The sequence below is a fragment of the Bidens hawaiensis genome, unplaced genomic scaffold (assembly GCF_021521415.1).
Source record: "Bidens hawaiensis isolate Kalapana, Puna unplaced genomic scaffold, B.hawaiensis_p1.1 tig00008893_1, whole genome shotgun sequence".
Taxonomy (NCBI): domain Eukaryota; kingdom Viridiplantae; phylum Streptophyta; class Magnoliopsida; order Asterales; family Asteraceae; genus Bidens; species Bidens hawaiensis.
In genome coordinates, this window is record NW_027491644.1 from 390,851 (window position 1) to 405,966 (window position 15,116).

Consider the following 15,116-nt stretch of genomic DNA (forward strand, 5'->3'; position numbering starts at 1 on the left):
GTATCAACCACAAGCGATTGTTGAAAGGAAGCTTGCTAAGACGAAAGATGGATTAGTAACCCAGGTATTAGTTCATTGGAAAGGCTTGTCGTTATCTGAAGCTACTTGGGAGAATTTTGAAGAATTTAAAATGAGATTTCCAGATTTTCATTCTTGAGGTCAAGAATGTTTTAAAGGTGGGGAGTTTTGTTATATGTAAAAGGATTACAGGGGGGTCATTTGTGACAATTTTAGATAGTTAGTATTTGGAAGGGTCATTTTGTAATAGTTGTAAACAATAAGGACTGTTGTGATACTTTGATAGTTAGGTCGTTGTTAGTTAGCGGTTGTATAATAACTGAATTGGTTAATAAGAAGAAGTAGCTAAGAGTTTGATGAATTTCCTTCTGTCCTCCTTTTCTGATTTCGATTAGCTATCATAGAGCCTTTCATCGTAAATTTCCAGGAAGATGCATTTACTCTTTTTATAAATTGTTGAACAAGTCGATGATTTCCTTTGTGATTTGATTATAAAATTCGGACCTTGTCTGAAAGGAACTCAAACCGTTCAGCCCATTGATAAAAGCCTATTTTATTTAACATTAACATATAACTTTTGGACTTGCAAATGTTGGATTTCTGGGCGCAGATCCACCATTACTCCAGGCCTAACTACATGCACTTTACTCACCACGTCCACAACAAAACGGATCCAGACTCAAAACATTCGTTGCTTTAAAATCGGTTTGGAGTATATATACTTGAAATCCGCTTTTGAAACTTGTTTGGGATAAAACCGGTCCGGTTTGAAACCGTTCTCAACCGGTACAGTTTTTCTTTTGTAATTGGTTTCTAAAACGATCCAATTTGGGCCGAACCGGTTTTGACTTTGTTTTATTTAGGGAAGAGTGTTTGGTACCGAACACCAGCATTGTATTGATAGTTGGTATCGATAGATGATTTCTGTTCTACGAATGATTACAGAGCATGTTCACTCCCATCAAGCATCTCACTATCCTTTCCCGCCATACCAAAACACGCTCCATTTTCTCAGCCACCATTACCAATTCCTCTTCACCTGCTCACCAGACCCTAATTCACCACCTCCAAAAATGCCAATCAATGAAGACCCTTCAACTAATTCACGCTCAAATCATCGTTAACGGTCTCCATCACGACACATTCACACTCAGCAAACTAATTTCCTTCTGTTCCGTATCCGTAACACCCGATTTACAACACGCACACCAACTGTTCGACCATTTGCCTCAACCAAATAAACACATGTACAACAGTTTAATCAGGGGTTATGTAAACAGTGACAACCCAGTAAAAGCTTTACACCTGTTTCACCAAATGATTTGTGTTGGGATCTCACCGAATGAACACACGTACCCGTTTGTTCTTAAGGCGTTAACGAGGGTTTCAGATGGGGTTTTGGTGCATGTTCGGGTTATAAAGTCGGGATACGAGTCGCATGTTTACGTGCAAAACGGGTTGATTAGTTTGTATGGCAATTGTGGGGATATTAAGGATGCAAGAAAGGTGTTTGATGATATGCTTGATAAGAGTGTGGTTTCGTGGAACAGTATGATCGGTGGATACTCTAAGTTAGGTTATTGCAAGGAAGCGTTTTTATTGTTTCGAGAAATGAGGGGTTTTGGTGTAAAGCCTGATGATTTTACGTTTGTTAACCTACTTTCTGTTTGTTCACATAACTGCCAACAAGTGTTAGGAGGGTTAATACATTCGTATATGGTGACAACCGGAGCTGATGTTGATGTTTATGTGCAAAATGCTATTGTGGACATGTATGCAAAATGTGGGAATTTGCGATCAGCTCAAGCGTTCTTTGACCGAATGAGCTATAAAAATGTGGTTTCATGGACGTCTATGGTTAGTGCATATGCTAAACATGGTCACGTGGAGCTTGCAAAGAATCTATTTCACCAAATGCCGGTAAAAAACGTTGTTTCTTGGAACTCAATGATTTCATGCTATTTACAAAAAGGTTGGAATAATGAAGCATTAGGGCTTTACAGTGAGATCTTTAAAGCCGGAGTAACGCCTGATGAGTCAACTCTGGCTAGTGTTCTTTCAGCATGCAGTCAACTCGGTGATTTGGAAACCGGAAAAAGCATCCATAATTATATAATATCAAACTATGTAAGACCGAGCGTCACATTGTACAATTCTTTGATAGACTTTTATGCCAAATGTGGGCTGTTAGAGACTTCTAAAGGTTTGTTTTTTAACATGCCCGAAAAGAATCATGTTTCTTGGAATGTTATGATCGGTGCACTTGCATTACACGGATGTGGTTTTGAAGCGGTTGAGCTCTTCGAGAACATGCAGGCTCATGGGGTCCCCCCTGATGACATCACCTTCATGGGCTTGCTTTCGGCTTGTTGTCATAGTGGTCTTACAGAAACCGGTAAACACTATTTTAACAAAATGAAAGAACTTTACAAAGTACCATGTAAAATAGAACACTATGCTTGTATAATTGATCTGTATGGGCGGTTAGGGCTATTTGGAGATGCTATTAAACTAATAAACGAAATGCCAATGAAACCGGATGTTGTAATGTGGGGTGCGTTGCTTGGGGCTTGTAGGATTCATGGGAATGTTGAAATAGGGAAACAAATATTGAAACAAGTGTTGGAGTTAGAACCGTGTGGTTCGGGAATATATGTGCTTGTATCAAACATGTTTTGTGAAGCTAAAAGATGGCAAGATGTGAAGAACATAAAGAGGTTAATGAAGGATCAAGGGATTAGGAAGAGTAGAGGTGTTAGCTCTGTTGAAGTTGATGGAAATTCATATGAGTTTATGGTTGATGATAAGAGAAATGAGTTGTCAAGTAATTTGTATGAGTTGTTGGATCAGTTAACCCTTCATTTGAAGTCAATAGAAAATGAATGTGATATTTGGCAACTTTCTAATGCAAGTTATATACTAGTATAGCTTATTTTCTTCTTGCTCAATATTTGATTCATGTTTGTTTACTCATGCTTATAAGGTAAGTTATATGCAAGGCTTTTAACAAACACTAGAATCTTTTAGTGGCTCAAAAAGATTAATCACTGGATACACTATAGATCGAGAGCTAGATCATGTCATGACCTGTGGCATTTGAGCCAAAACAAGGGACACCTCAGTACGTATTTATCGATTAAGCAAATAAACGCTTTTTGCATAACAAACGAACGATTAACCGAACGGGTCGGGTTATGACCCAGAAATCCCGGGGGGGGGGGGGGGGGGGGGCATCTATAAGTGATATACGTTTAATACAAGCTAAAATATTAGTAATATGGCCTTAGTTTAATAGCAAACAAGTTAAACGAAAACATGCTCGTTTAACTACCCGCTATAGATTTAAACGCGAAAGATAGTTACAAACCAAGCATTGTATCATCCGTTAAGCCGAAAAAGATTTACCAAATACTTATTTGAAATGTTTAAAGCGATCCGTGAAAATATTTTTGATTTTTACAAACATATAGTATGTTTTTATAAATTTACACAAAACTAGCCGAAAAACACTCGTTTTCGCACTGTTTGACACACCCGATAAGTTTTTCGCGCCAAAAACCGAACTAAATTTGGATTGGGCTTTCGCACTTGGGCCTGTAAAATCAGTTAATGGGCCAAAAATAAGCCCAAGCTATGGGCTTCCGGTCGCAATCAAGAAACCCCCCCCCCCCCTCCCGAAAGGGTTTCTTTTTTTTTTTATAACCAAGGTGTTAGATATTTTTACACATAAAAACTTGTGTAAACTGATCTCCATCAAATTCTCCAGCCAAACTCTCAAGAAACCCTAAGGTAAACAACTTAAATAAGCTACTTTTACACTTGTTTAACATTGATTAATACCAAATAAACATAGTTTGATTGCCAAAAATCATTCCTAGCCATGTAAAAATCTTAAAAATGGTCCATAAACATTTTTTGATCATACACATGGTAAGGAACCTGATTTGATAGTTTTTTTGGCCATAAACATGGATTAAAGGGTTGAAACGGTATTTTTACGGTTCAAAAGTTCGTTTTTGTGCACTAGCCGAAACCCTAAGTTAAGGGCTGTTATGTTGATGAAAAATTGCTTGGTTTGTGATAAAGGAATTGTATATAGCCTATATAGGAGTACAAGAGCTTGAAAAGTTGATTAGAAAGGCGGAAACGAACCAAAACTGCTAAGGTAATGCCGAAACACTCGCTTACGGGCTGTTTAGGTTAAGGTTGTGATGTACATATTATTAGGCATTGAAATTTTTTAGGGACATCAGGAACCATGTCATTGAGTCCCTGTTCAAATTTGGTAATTTTTCAACAATCCGAGAATATTTGGCGAATTTATTACCGAATTGGGACGTTTAATGGGGAAAAATAGTTAAAATGTTTCAAAAATTATGAAATTTTTCTGGGAACTCAGATTTAATGTATTTTGATGACATATGAATTTTGGGATCATATGGAGAAGTTTAAGGGTGTTTTGTGTATATGCATTCGTGTGAATTTTTATAGCCGAATTTGGGCCGAAAAGACTATTGCACGAGCTTTTTACATTCTGGAATTGATACAGCTTGTCTTGGGACATAATTTGAGTATTAAGGAATTTTTGTGGAATTTTTGGAAATTGTTTGGGAGAAACGGACGATTTTCAAGTGAAATATAGCTGATAAAATGAATTTTTATAAATTAATAAATCAGTAAATAATTCCAGAAATATTTTTGTAAAAATCTACATATTTGAATTGATAAGTGGCTAAATTTTCATAATTGAATGATTAACGGTTAATTAATTATGCTAATTTGAAGATTAAACAAATTCAGTTTTTATAAAAACGGGCCAGTTCGCGACTAACAAACCTGCGGGAATATCAAAACACCAAGAGTGATCAAAAATCATATTTTTGGATTAATTAAGTAAAAACGAACTTTTCTATGAGAAACCTGGAGAATCTGAATAGATTGTGCGCGTTTCTTCTCAAATCAAACTGAATAAACGGAAACGGGCCCCGTAGCTAATTCGGGACCCCAATATGTGATCTTTCTTTATAACTTAATCATTTTATTAACCAATACATTTACCCAAGCTTATTTCCCCATAACTGTTTTCTAAACGTATAAACGAACAACTTGGCCCAGCTGGAAAAACGGGAATCAGAGCCAAGTTCGGTTTAAGTATTAGACATTGAACAACATCACAACCTAAGCCTATTGCCACTTTCTGGGCGTTTCAACTATACCCAGATTGGTTATACAGCCTAGTTTAGTATTGAGATTATAATATTAATATTATTATAATATTGATTATAGGAAACCGTGATTACAAGTTACACAAACCTCGAATCGACGTACTACTGATTATATACTAAACAGTGAGTTTCATGACCCCACTTCTAAACTGTTTTACGAACTTTTGGGGTGAAAAGCATGTTTGATTACATATACATACCTAAAACATGTATTGATGTGAATTATTTAAGTGCTAACACACAAAAGTCCCCACTAACACAGTGATTAACTTCGAGCTGGTGGCTTGTGAATAGTACTATTGGTTTGACAAACCCAAACGGAGCCGGCATGTATTGCTGAGACTTTACCCCTTTTGCACATGACCATTAATATACAAACACGCTATGTAGTGTTAGACATAGCTACTTGGGGCATATTGTGGGCAGAAAGGGGGCCACAGTGGTTGATTGGGCGTGGGAAATGGATACACGCAGGACAAACAGTCAAGGCTTCACTGTAGCTTAGCATAATTACATCATTTACATACATACATATTTATATCATGATTACAAGTGTTAACTTGTGAATATTCATAACTGTTTTCTTGAAACTCGTGAAACTCACCAACTCTAATAATTGGCCCGTTTTAAACTGCTTTTCAGGTGTACCTAAATCAGAATGATTTGGTGATCTGTTACTTGCCCAAGGTGTGTGGTCGATGCTATGTGAATAGAAGCAATGGTGTTAGTAGTAAGATCGTATAGTTAACGAACTAATTTGGTTTGTGTCACCTAGACTGTAAAACAATGAAAGAACAAGGAAATGTATTATATTGTAAATTAGTTTGTGATATTTCTTTATAAACAATGTGTTGATACCAGAGGTGTCTGTTACATTCTCGTTTTACGCTTCCGCATTGTGCTAGTCGGGGTGTGACATGACCCGTCTATATTTCAAGTCACAACGTTAGGATTTCCGATTTTTCTAAAGCATTCTTGGAGCTTCAACACCTTTGGGGAAAATTATGGAAAAAGGGTCACATGTATCTCTAGATTAGTATGGAGATTTCTTGCAAGATATGTGCAAATAATAGTAGAAATTATGAAAATAACCTAGATACTTTGTTGAATAGTCTAGATCAAAACAGTCTATATCAGGTTAGAATGACTAGCAACTAGAAATACAGGGTTGATCATTTAAGCTCACACCTCCAAAGTTCAGAAGTTTCTCTGGTAAGCTCTCAATGAAAGTTTTCTTTGGTTATGTATCTTGCATTCCGCATCTAGTCTCTTAAAATCAATGTCAAGTTCGGTTAAAAGGATGAAAGGATTGTAAGAGTCGCCATGAGAGTTGAAAGAAGCACTCCGTGGCATCGAGCTAACTAACAAGATGTGTTCAATAACACCAAATACTGACACATAAAACCCCTAAACTCAACTACTGTCAAGTTCGGTTAAAAGGCTAATCATGGAAGGAGTGTAAGAGTCGCATGAGTTGAAAGAATCACTCCGTGGCATCAAGCTAACTAACAAGATGAATTCAATAGCACCAAATATTGACATATAAAAACCCTAAATCAACTATAAACCCTTGCAACTCAACAAAAAAGGTACAAGATTTAAGTTTATTTTACTAAACTTTTTGTCTCCATTTCTTTTGAATTTTGATATAGAATCACCTTAGCATTTTCATAAATAAACTACACTACAAGACAGCCTAGTTCAACCGTCCACTGTAACCGGTCCAGTTTCTTAAAACAATGGTCATTCATTCATCTTAGATACTTATACAAGAACCGAGTGTTAACTAATATACGAAGATATCAACTTTTCTCACCAAAGATAATAAATATAATGTCTCCACAACTTAGGATTCAAAACACAAAATAGAAACACAAAACGCAAGGCTGCTCCGTTTAAAACCAGGATGCCACATTAATCCAACAATCCCTCACTAACCAACCAACGGAAGGGGGACTTAATTTCCTAAACTATTCATTCATTCCTATAATAAAGAACTCCCTTCAGACGGGCAAACTGTTGGTGTTTTTGTACATCCCGTCAAACGATCCAACCGGCACCTTTGCATTCATGTTACTATATCGATAATGTGGTGATAATGCTGACGCTCCTTTGCCAGTTGCGTATCCATTGGCCTTTGCACCCACACACTTTTTCAACAATGCATCCAGCTGTCCAGTTGCTGCAGCTATCAACCCTGCACAACCAACAATACAATCAATAATTCATTCATTCATTAAATATATTTACATTCTGATATGTGATTATATAAAAGAAAACATACCTAAGAAAAGTGCCGACGGTTTTCCTGGTCGGGATTTGTATTCCGGATGGAATTGGACTCCCACAAAATACGGGTGACTTTGGAGTTCAATAACCTGTATATTAAACAGGTGATTTGATGTTAGATCAACATTTTTTTAAAGCATCGGATAACATTGGTGAAATTACCAAAATAACCTCACCTGCATCCGCTGGCCACTCTCGTCTTTCCCAGTAAAACTGAGACCGGCTTCTTCTAGCTGTGGTACCATGTCGGGATTCACCTATTTTTTTTTAAAAGAAAAGAAGTTACATTAACAAATAATGACTGCATGATATATAGTGAGTGAGTGACCATGACACAGGTGTAAGTGGGCTCCACATACCTCGTATCTATGGCGATGCCTCTCGTCAATGAAAGTCTGATTACCGTATCTGAATCACACAATTACACTTGGTTAACTTTGAAAACTGATTATCTGATAATCAGAAATGTTATTATGCTAACTTCTTACAGTTGAGCGGATTTGCTGTCGGCAGCATGAAAATTTGTCCTCCTGGATCCTAGCCTCATAGTACCACCCATATGTGTCTTGGACCCCTATAACCGATGATACAGTTAGATTATAATCTAATATAATAGTAATCTAATATAATATAATAGCATCAAGAGAGCGTTTATAAATGTGATTCAACACAAACCTCAGGCATAAATATGACACAAGGATTTTTGGTGTGGGGATCAAACTCGGTGCTGTTTGCATTTTCAAGACCAAGAATAGATCGGGCATACTCGATCACAGCAATTTGCATTCCTAGGCAAATCCCGAGATAGGGAATGTTGTTCTCGCGGGCATATCTTGCAGCAATTATTTTCCCTTCGACACCGCGGTCACCAAAACCTCCCGGGACCAGAACAGCATCTGCAGCCTATAGATTGACATGTTATTATCATTATTAAACAAACAATGAGGCTATTGGATTCAGATAATCTATATGAGGGGGCTGTTAAACGAGTCGTGTTCATGGGTTGACCGGTCAAACCTGATACAAAACCGAAAGTTTGACCCACACTAGAAAAACATGTCAGGCACATGAACCTGGACACATCACAAGGCTTTGTGGGTGGGCAGGTCAAACTTGACACGGACCCGGAATTTGACCCAAACCCGAAAATCATGTCCCACTGTCTACGCTCAAGCGACAGTGGAACGCTACGTAGAAGCTGCCTTGGTGGATGATGGGTTTCATCCCCAGGCCATACTCAACGAGTACCGGGACATCCGGGGCTCCCTGCACTCTCCCCAAGGCCGGCTTTTGAGTGTGCGTACGTATGAATCGTACATCACGCAGATTAGAGAGATGGGAACACGCGAAAGCGTGCCGTATCAGCGCGTTCTGCGAGCAATCAATCGCGATCTGCTTTTAGCGCGTCGGGTCGGAGGCAGATGGGTTTGAGGAGGACAGGTTGGTTTGAGGACCCGTTGGTCAAAGGAAAGGCCCAAACACAACACAAGTTTTCGATGTTTACACGAGCCTGGCCTTTTTAACCCGGATCTTTTATTTTATTTTTCGCATGGTAATACTCAAAACCATTTTAATTTACCGCATATAATATGTTTTAAAAAAAAAACTATAAAAATTAACGGCTTATACGGGTCAAGCCACAAACCCGTTAGGTTGACTCGAACACGTCCCGTTTAGCCAGCTATGCTTGCAGGATTGACCCGAAAATGACCTGACTCGTGTGAATCTTGTGTTAGGTTCGTGTCATATTTATATGACACGTCAGAAATTTACGCCGTTAATTTATACAAAATAGCAGATCATACAAACCTTCAATGAATTCCAAGCAGCTCTATGGACATCTGGCTTCTGTTTATAAAAAAATATATATCAATTAATGTACTATTTATAAATGTGGTTGACAAAAGAAAGAGAGATGGAGGAGATAATAACTTCAATGCCAGTTGCATTTTCTAGGTCAGTAGCCAAAACCCAATTGATAACTAACTTCCTTCTGCAAGCCACTGAAGCATGCAACAAAGCCTGAAAACAGTATAAAATCAAAAACCTTTAATTTAATCTTCAAAAATTAAAACGTCTTCTTTGACGATTAGACAAGTAAAAGTTTATCACCTTTAGAACAGAAAGATAAGAATCTGAAAGACCTGTATACTTTCCAACCAGGGCAACTCTAACCTGTAATTATTAAATCACAGGAAACATTAGAAAATTATTTATAAATAAATATACAAGCTGTGTGCTCCAAACATGAATCTTACGGGCTCGTGTAACATGTCACAACGCTTAGCCATGGTAGTCCAGTCTTTCAAATTTGGCTTGCGGACCTCACTGCACACAATAATAAATTATGTTAAATGTCAGTAGATGGGACAATTTTCTTTAGCATGTACAATAAAATAAAAAACATTTAAATAAACAAGTCAAACAAGTTGAAAGTCACCCTATTTTAATCATTTTTTCAAAGAAACATATTATTACCGGAAAGATAAAATTTCTTTAATCATATTTGGCATATAAATTACAAACCTTAGATTAAGTGCTTTAAATATTGCTTCATGAGCCTTCTGGTCCTAAAGACAAAAGTAAAAATAAAATTAACATTAGACTATTAGAGTACCAGAACTAATAACAGTATAGCACAAATGATTTTCAAACCGAGGTGTAGGTACGTACTCTTAAGAGTGAAGGAATATGCCAAATATTGGGGACATCATAGAGGCTCACTATGTTCTCCAACTGCCAATTTACATAAAGTGATCATATTCATATTCAAATTCAAACAGAAGGGCATAAAAGTAATTATGCTAGAAGAGACTGTGCCATCGGCATACCGGAACATGGCAAAATCTTGAGAGTTTTTCCTTCACATTCATGTCCAGTTCCTGGTATCCATTAATCTTTGTAAATAAAGATCCAAAATACAAGCAAAATAGACCAACCAAAATATCGACTGATGAGTGATACCGTTATGCTGCGACAGGCTAATATGTTTGGGATCAATCCCAAACTTCTTAATCCGCGAACACTATGTTGGGTTGGTTTTGTTTTCTAAACAAAAGATAAAAATGAAAACAAAAAGGTGTTATTCTTTTAAGAATTTATTGGCACCAAAACACAATTTATAAGTTTTGATTCAAACTTACAGGTTCACCAACAACATTCAAAACAGGCACTAGACTGACATGAATCAAGCAAAAGTTTCCAGCACCTAACAAAAGCACAACACAAATTATAAACTTAATATTTGTTCTTGAATCTTGTTCATACTTTACGAATCAAAGAATATGCAAATATATTACCAACACGGTACGAGAATTGTCCAAGAGCTTCAATAAACGGCATAGATTCGATATCCCCTACATTAAAAATTTAATCTTTTAGTAAAAATAACAAAAAAGTTATAAAAATTTAATTTTTTAATAAAAAGAATAAAAGCATAGGACATAGAGTCAATATCTCCTACAATAATGATTTAGACTTTTGATAAAAAGAATAACCAAAAATCAGGATGAGCACAATTACAAATTAAATGGCATAGATTCTATATCCCCTACAATAAAAAATTTAATCTTTTAATAAAAAGAATAACCAAAAATTAGTATGAACACAAATACAACTTATGAATGGCATAGATTCAATCTCTCATACAATAAAAGTTTAATCTTTTGACAAAAAGAATAACCAAAAAATCAGGATGAACACAAATACAAATTAATAAAAATTTAATCAATAAAAAGAATAACCAAAATGATGAATGAACACAAATGCAACTAATAAATGGCATAGATTCAATATCTTCTACAATAAAAATTTAATCTTTTAATTAAAAGAATAACCAAAATCATGGATGTATGAACACAAACACAACTTTTAGTGGTATACCTATAGTACCCCCCAACTCAATGACACAGACATCAGGTGGACCTTCTTTTCCATCAACAGGTATTGCTGCAACCCGCTCGATCCAATCTTGAATTGCATCTGTAATATGTGGCACAACTTGAACCGTTGATCCCAGATAATCCCCTCTCCTCTCCTTGTCAATAACCGACTTCACCCGCAAATTAAATTACAAAAAAAAAAAACATAACCAATCAGTCAACTGTAACAAGATTTGTGATTGAACTCATTTAATTTCTTATACCTGGTATATCTTCCCCGTGGTGATATTATTATCGCGCGTTAATTTTATATCTAGAAACCTCTCATAGTTTCCAAGATCCAAGTCAACCTTCAATCAACAAATTAAGTCAACTTAGATTACAAAATCCAATATTTAATGAGACTTAAATACTGCATAGTGCATACTGCATACTAATACTAGTGGTGACAGATAATTAATTCATATGGATTATGTTCTTCTTCCATTATTAATTAGGTAAAAAAATATTCGGCAAATTATTAAATTTAGGACCGTAAGTTTTTCGATTCAGCTAGTAATTTACCTCTCCTCCATCATCCAATACATAAACTTCTCCATGCTCAAAAGGGGACATTGTCCCTGCATCTGTGTTCAAATAAGGATCTGCACAACAAAATTAGATATTAAAATTGTGTGTTTTAACCTTTCTTTTCACAAAAGTGAAAAATCTTTAAATTTGTGAGCTTTAAACTTTTAAACCAAAAGAAAAAAAGGTGGAGACAAACCATCAATTCATACAAGAATGAGACAGGACATCACCATATCCAAAGTTCAAGAAATCTTGTTAAATCAACAAGAACAACAAGAAACATCTAACCACTTCATAAAGACAGTTGGGTGTGTAACTAAATCCCAAATCTTGATTTATAAATTATAAAAAAGGTATCTTTTTTATAAAAAAAACCTAGAAAAACCAAAAACACAAAAAATCAGATAGATCCAACATCAAGAAAAAAAAAATAACCCAACCCCACTAAAATCTTTAACAAAATTCAAGCTCACATAAACAAAATCAAGAAAATTTGTACAAAAAAAGAAAGAAAGAAAGAAAGAAAGAAACTAACCAATTTTAATGCAAGTGACACGTAGGTCACAGGTTTGAAGAACAAGGCCAATACTGCTAGCAGTGACTCCTTTGCCCAGCCCACTAACAACACCACCTGTCACTAAAACATACTTCATCTCCTTCTTGTTTCCTGTTCATCACAACCCAAAAACATTTAACAATTTGCTTAAAAACCCTTCAAGAAATGGACAACAAGAGCATTAGTACATTACCCTTTTGCATTTTCTTGCAATTTAGATTGTAAAAATTGTTTCTTGATGTGTTTGGGTCACAAAGACTGAATCTTGAGGGTTGCGAAAGTGCAAATGAGTGATTTGTGTTGTATGTTGGTTGAGTGAATGGGTGAAATTGCAGCAGGGGTGGGGAGATTATATATGTGAGGAAGTGAAAATGAAATGCAGAAAAAGAAAATAAAAAATAAAAGAAAAATATTCTGAGAAATCCACTTTTTCTTGTTTTAGGGGTGGCCTACAAAGAAAGAGAGAGAAAGGAGACGGTTTCCTTGGTTGAGGTTAGTTAAATATATCATTTTGTTTAAATGGTTAAATTATTAGTTATAAATATGATTTTGGATTTAGTAACACACGAGATGATAGCTAATGCTTGAGATTCTCGATGCCTTATGCTCGAAACTTGACTTTTCTTTTGTATGATCAATAAATTTTCCAGATGGACTGCTGGCTAAATTCATCGCATCGGGATACACTTGTCTTCCGATCTGAGGAAAACACTCACCTAAGGGCAACGCCCCTAAACACTTGCCCTTAGGCACGACAGTGAGGTAAGATAAAACTCATTTAGTTCAAGGATCCAACTAATGAACGTCATCTCCTCGCCTAATCTCCTATCATTACCTAGTGACCCCAAAACTAAATGTGGGGGGGGGGGGGGGGGCAGGAATCGTACATGCGTCACATGGAACACCAAGTCTATTTCTTACAACTCCACTCGCCTAGTTCGAAAACTGACTTAAAGGGATTTTCCCATAGTGGTGGGTTTCCTCCTTAATGGTGTTCTCGAGTGAATTAGGCATAGAGCGTCAAAATTAATATAGACGCTGACATTCCATCTCAGTAATACTCACTTAGACATTGAGGTAGTTCCGGACGCCGTTAAAAAAGAGTAGAAGAAAAAAAGTTAAATTGATTTAGATCAAATGATTTTACTTTAATCTGTTTATACTTAATAAAAGTCTATTGTTATTTATGTCTATATCTATCTTATCTTATCTTTATAATATTTGTAACTAAACTTCGTTTTTGTAACTCTTTTCATAACCCTAATCAACTCTGTTCAGACTTTTTTTTAGGTTTACAAAATAGCTTTTAATTAAAACCTAAATCTATGACCACCTTTCTAAATTAAAGATTAATTAATAAATTAAAAAGTGAGTTTCTTTTTTCGTTTATCTGTCCTATTTTAACTCTTTTCACATCTAGTAAAGTTACATATTGAATCCAAATTACAAGAAGATTCTAATACTTTGACAAGAATGCTACCCACAGATCAAGAAAATCACTAACTATTCATCCCAATTAGTGTTACTCCTCTTATCTTTCAGAAATTAATTTTCGCTAATTGGTGATTAGGGGTGTTAATTATGTCGGTTGACTGGTTGAGTTGTTCAGCCGAACATAGTATTTTTATTCTTGTAAAAAGTATCAATACTAACACGTACACACTTAAAAGCGTGCATCCAAACATGACTCATGTATCTTTTTGTGTCAAAATTATCAACCTAATCCGCACACACTTCAAAGCGTGTAACCCAAACACAATATGTTCAACCCATTTATATTAACGTGTCAAATGCCAAAACAGTTTGACAAGTAATAGCTTTGGTGCAAACATGCTAATCGGATTGGTGGGTTATAAAAATTGGTTAGCAGGTGGACCTATTTAACTAAATAGGTTGGCGGGTCGATTTGTTTAATTAAACATATAAACAAACCAACTACATAAATGGTTTTAACTAAATATGTCCCTTTTGAGTACACGACCCTTTGTTTAACGTGTTAGATATGTCAACCAAAAACCGTTTATATCTTTCCTAGTAATTAAATCATTAACCATCACTACATATATAGTAGTTTTCATATAATCACATTCGTTGCACATGGGTTGTTCTTATCATCTCTTTGATTGATTGTGAAACAAGAAACCATATAAATCAGGTTGTTGACAAGCACATGCATGAACGTTTTCTTTAAATCAACAAGAAAACAAAGTTTTATGAGGGTATTTATCCGAATTTTGTAGGGAAGAATCGAATGTTAATGAGCTTGATAACGATCAATAAATGATCGATAATTTAAACTTGGATCGAGGCCATGACAACAAGTATGAAGTTATAAACATGCAAAGTTAATAAGAAGCTAGAATGATCACAACAAATAATAACGAAGAATATCGTGGCTCTGCGCATTTAAGATCCCAAAACTAAGTTTGATGTTGATATACAATGTGCTTATGTCCGATGAAGGTCCCCATCTTGAATATGTCAAAATCCAGAAGAGACTAATTAACCAAACATGTAACTAGAATTGCATAGTTGGCTGTCGTTGTATGATACATATATAGGATTTATCCTAAAATA

At 35.8% G+C, this 15,116-nt stretch overlaps 1 protein-coding gene and 1 pseudogene across 1 annotated transcript; one reads left to right on the forward strand and one right to left on the reverse strand.

Annotated features, from left to right (window-relative positions):
• Positions 1–966: 966 nt before the first annotated feature.
• LOC143530286 (pentatricopeptide repeat-containing protein At2g22410, mitochondrial pseudogene) lies at positions 967–2,946 on the forward strand (annotated as a pseudogene).
• Positions 2,947–7,133: 4,187 nt separating this feature from the next.
• Positions 7,134–12,889, reverse strand: LOC143530317 (uncharacterized). The gene is made up of 21 exons (XM_077025881.1): positions 12,733–12,889; positions 12,519–12,650; positions 11,978–12,057; positions 11,677–11,763; positions 11,415–11,583; positions 10,832–10,888; positions 10,676–10,740; positions 10,497–10,580; positions 10,364–10,414; positions 10,206–10,268; positions 10,059–10,102; positions 9,791–9,860; positions 9,645–9,707; positions 9,465–9,554; positions 9,342–9,380; positions 8,208–8,435; positions 8,021–8,106; positions 7,892–7,940; positions 7,709–7,789; positions 7,528–7,621; positions 7,134–7,440 (listed from the first exon to the last, which is right to left on the reverse strand). The coding sequence occupies exons 1-21, from the start codon at positions 12,740–12,742 to the stop codon at positions 7,247–7,249; spliced, it is 1,836 nt and encodes a 611-aa protein (XP_076881996.1). The 5' UTR covers positions 12,743–12,889; the 3' UTR covers positions 7,134–7,246.
• Positions 12,890–15,116: the final 2,227 nt, after the last annotated feature.

Coding starts and splice junctions, on each gene's coding strand:
- LOC143530317 (XM_077025881.1), bottom strand. Junction 8,107..8,207: donor GTGTCATATTTATGCCTGAG/GTTTGTGTTGAA, acceptor CATCGGTTATAG/GGGTCCAAGACACATATGGG. Junction 7,941..8,020: donor GACAGCAAATCCGCTCAACT/GTAAGAAGTTAG, acceptor TGTGTGATTCAG/ATACGGTAATCAGACTTTCA.